Source organism: Apaloderma vittatum, unplaced genomic scaffold, assembly GCF_000703405.1.
Source record: "Apaloderma vittatum isolate BGI_N311 unplaced genomic scaffold, ASM70340v1 scaffold26323, whole genome shotgun sequence".
NCBI classification, from domain to species: Eukaryota; Metazoa; Chordata; class Aves; order Trogoniformes; family Trogonidae; genus Apaloderma; species Apaloderma vittatum.
Window position 1 is genome coordinate 13232 of NW_009706840.1, and position 3990 is coordinate 17221.

The window sequence follows — 3990 nt, forward strand, 5'->3', positions numbered from 1 at the left end:
TTTGAGTTTGCTTCAGTGTTGCCTTGCTCACATAGTCTGAAAGAGGAAACAAGTTGCTCGACCCAGATTCTCTAGATCAGCCATTACTTTTAAGTATCTCAATTTCTCCCTCTTTTGTCTCTTTGCCTGCTCAGCTGTTCCACTGAGCTGTTTGGGGAGAGGGACTTACAGGCATGACCTTGTCTCAATTCACTTCTTTGTTAGTTTTGGCATTCTATGTATTTTTAAATATAGCTTTTCCTTTTATAGGGTTAAGTATTTCTGTTTTAAGAGCTTGTTGAAACACACGTTTCCTTGTTCTTCTATCTTAGGCTTGGCAGTCGATCAGCACAAAGCTTAAGACCAGAACTGACTTCTGGCTTCTTCAGACACCAGTTAGAGGAGGCAATGCTGAAATGGTTTGAGGTGTGCTGACCAAAGAGATGGCTGTGGATTGTATTTCTCTTAAATGTTGGTTCCAGCTGTTGCTGGAGAATTCACAGTTTTGAGAGGCTGAGCAGACTCCAGCAGGTAAGACTCTGGAGAAAAACTTTCATGTTTTCTTTTTTTTCCCCCCACTCAGAGCATTGTCTTTGTAATGCTGCCATTTGAAGATTGAGTGCTCTAAGGTCCCTTCCAAGCTAGGCCACTCTGTGATTCTAGGGATGTAATATATAATGTGGATTTAGGTGACAACTGTTAAGATTGTCCATCCATCCATCTATATAGTACAAAGCAATAAATACAAAATATGTCTAAAATGACAGGCCGGCCTCTCTGCTCACTGGCTGAAATAAATGTGCTCCTATCATGGTGTGCTAGCCTGGCTGGCTTTGACAGCGGATTCCAAGAATCACAAGTTTATGGTCTGTCAGCCAGTGCAAACATACATCCATCAAATATTCCCTACTTGCTATACCTAGAAGACAGAACCAGGGAGGCATTAAGAAATGAGTGGCAGAGGGAGATTATCTGCTTTGATACGTGCATTCCCTAGGTTGGGAGACAGAGAGCTTGGATGGTTGTAGTCCGGTGGTCCCAAAGATTGTCAAAACACCACCTATGAACATGCTTGGATCATAGACGTCTGAAATAGTATAGAAGAGATCCTTATCCTCATTTTTCAGCTGTAACTTGCTCTCCAGCAGAGACTGTAGCTCAGAGTTTATAAAGTTTGGGCTATTGCTTGTTATAAGCCAAGAGAATAGTTCATTAAACAAAGCCTATGGTAGTGCTTGAGTGGCCCTATGAAACAGTACTGTCACTCAATAGCCAAGTTTTCCAAGGGGAGTGATCCTGACTTACTCACTGCATATCTCCTCCAGCAAGGTGGCACCCTAAGGGACAGGCATGCTCAGGGCTGTGCACATGCTAGTGACAAACCCTGGGCCTGCAGGACTAATCCTTCCTTCCTGCTGCCTTGTGTGGCTGTGGATGCTCAGGTGGCATCCTGCTTTCTGGGCTGAAAAACCCCAAACCAAGGCTCATTTAATCTTAAAGGATCCCTGCAGTTTCTAGCACAGTTAAGGGCCTCTGTCCCAGCTGTCCTCATTGACTTTTGGTTTCATTCTTTATGCCCCCTCTCAGGCTCCTTGCTGGCACTCAGTACTTTACTGGTCTCCAGCTTCCCAGCCTGCAGGATCCCATGGGGCGAGAGTTTGTATGGGGAAAGGAAGGAAGGGCACTTCCTTTGGGTGGACAGGGGGATCCAAGGTCAGAAGGAGGGAGCCTGTGAAAGTTGGAAAGTGGGAGCAAAGGATGAAGTTTAGAGGAGGGGCATCAGCTGGAGGAAGGAAAGGTTTTCTTTGGGCTGGGCAGCTGTGTTGTAAGAGATGAGTCCCTACAGGAACTCTTTGCAGAAATGGTTAGCAGTGGATTTTCAATGTCGCTCAACACTTTGCCTCTTAAAAAGCCTTTCAGGTCTCTGTTAATGCATGGTCAAGCAATCAGATACTCGGGGGACAGGTTTTGCTACACCTGCTGACTTGTTCTTACGTCGCAGGTGGCCTCTTTGTGTGCAGAGATCTGTTGGGGAATGCAAGGAGGGAGCATTTCCATTGCAAGGGGATGGAAGTTCTGCTCTCTAGCCAGCTCTTCCCAGTCTTCCTTGGTAATGCAGAGGCAAGCATGGGAGCTGGAGGGAGTTCCTGTTAGCCAGTCAATCAATCATTTCCTGATGTTTATTATTTATCCCCCTGGCCTTCCCTCATCCCTGCCACTCTGGGCAATGGGAATTTTTGTGATCTCTGAGCAGCAGAGGCTGGCGGGCAGCCTGGTCAATGCTGGCAGCTCATCCTCAGCCACTTGAGAGGGGAAACATCAACAAGGAGAGATGGAGTTAGAACTTTATTAGGAGAAACCTAGGCACGATTGACTAAAATTTCATGTTAAGGAGAGCACACAGGTCTTTTCAGGATTAAAAAATACATATATATATAAAACACCTTACAAACAAAAAATATTTTCCCCCCTCTATGTGTGAATATGTATGTATACATACAGGGAACTGTACCAAAGTTAACTGTGTATCAGGAGCAAGGATTCACAATCCGTTTCAGTGGCCCTAAGAGAGGGAATGGCTCAGTCCCCTCAGGAGCTGGTCCCCGGCAGCCATTCTTTCACACAGTCCAATGCTGGGAAGCCGTGGCCCGTATCTGAAAAGGCCCTATTCAGTGTTGGGCCCCAATGGCTGTTCTGAGAGGCTACAGTGGTGGAAAGAGCTGGTCCATGGGTGGTTTCTTACACCATATGCACTAGGGATAGAGTGGAAATGAAGGTGACCTAATGGCAGAACAGGGACTTGCTGTGAAGACAAATGTCTTTGCTTGCACTGACTGGCAGGCTCTGGAGAGCAGCCAAGAGCTGAGTGAGGTGCAGGACCTGGAGAGGACTCTTTCTCCATGTAAAAGATGCTGAATTGTTTTGGTGGGTTGGTGAGGAGAAGACACAGGCCATACTTCTTCCATGGATAAAAAGAGGATGTTTTTCTCTCAAGTTGGCAGCACCCTTTCTGTAGCATCAAGGTTGCTTGAAAGATGGGTTTAAGAAGAGGAAAACCCACTTAGTTTCCACTTGATGTCCTTTTTTTTAACTAGTAAGATATCTGTTCTCGCAGGAGAGTCTCTGCTTCTGTTAATGGATGTCTTGCTTAGAATCAATGACATATCTTGGGAAAATTCTCTAGTCTTCATCAGCTGTTCATCTAAACACTATCCCTGGGCCCCAGGACCAGTCTGCTGCGCTAACTTAGCAATGAGGAAGGGATTCCAATGTCAGATGTGAGGCAGCTGTGCATGGGGGACCACAGATGTCCTTATTTATGGGAAAGAGGTATATACACAGTGTCAAAAAATTCAAGTAGGATTTATTGTCTAGGTAAACTGATATAAAATATCTGGGCTCAGGTTGAGAAAGGGAGGGTTAGAAAGAGCAGGAACAAAGCAGATGAGAAAGTCTTTCAGAAAGCCTACTGGTGTGTTTCCGCTTCTTGCAGGTGAGAGAAGCTTCAGCTTAGTATAGGTGCCAAGCTGATGTAGCAAATGTGGAATAGACACCAAAGAAGATGCAAAGGGGTTGAAGTCCAGTCAGTCTGTCGAATGCAGTGTCACAGTGGATACCTGCTGGGCAGTTTCAGGAGTCTGCTGGCCTGCACTCTACCAGGCTAAGGATGGCCAATCCCTGTGGGTCTCCATGATGATATGATGTTCAAGAGCTTCACGTCTCGAGATTGGTGCCTCTCTTCAGTGTGTGTCTCCCAGTGGCTGCCTTTGCCTTCGAGCTGTGAGAGGTGTGATCTGCAATATAACAACAATGTTCACTGAAAAGGAGCAAGATGATGTTAAAAGAGAGAGGTTAGTGGCAAGAGTCCGGAGTCCACTTTGCAGAAGTTTCACTAAGTGCTGAGACTGCTCCTTTTCCTCGTCCCTCCTGGAGACAGGTCACACAGACAAATCGTCTGACCTCGCCTTGCTGCTCGCACGGCTGGTCTTGCTGAACAGACGGTTCTCATTT

At 46.1% G+C, this 3990-nt stretch overlaps 1 protein-coding gene across 1 annotated transcript in view; it reads right to left on the reverse strand.

Annotated features, from left to right (window-relative positions):
- Positions 1 to 3917: 3917 nt before the first annotated feature.
- GJA5 (gap junction protein, alpha 5, 40kDa) overlaps positions 3918 to 3990 on the reverse strand; it is an 11844-nt gene continuing 11771 nt past the window's right edge. The window contains 1 exon segment of the mRNA XM_009865944.1: positions 3918 to 3990. This exon segment is cut by the window's right edge and continues 14 nt beyond it. Coding sequence (XP_009864246.1) covers positions 3918 to 3990 — 73 coding nt within the window.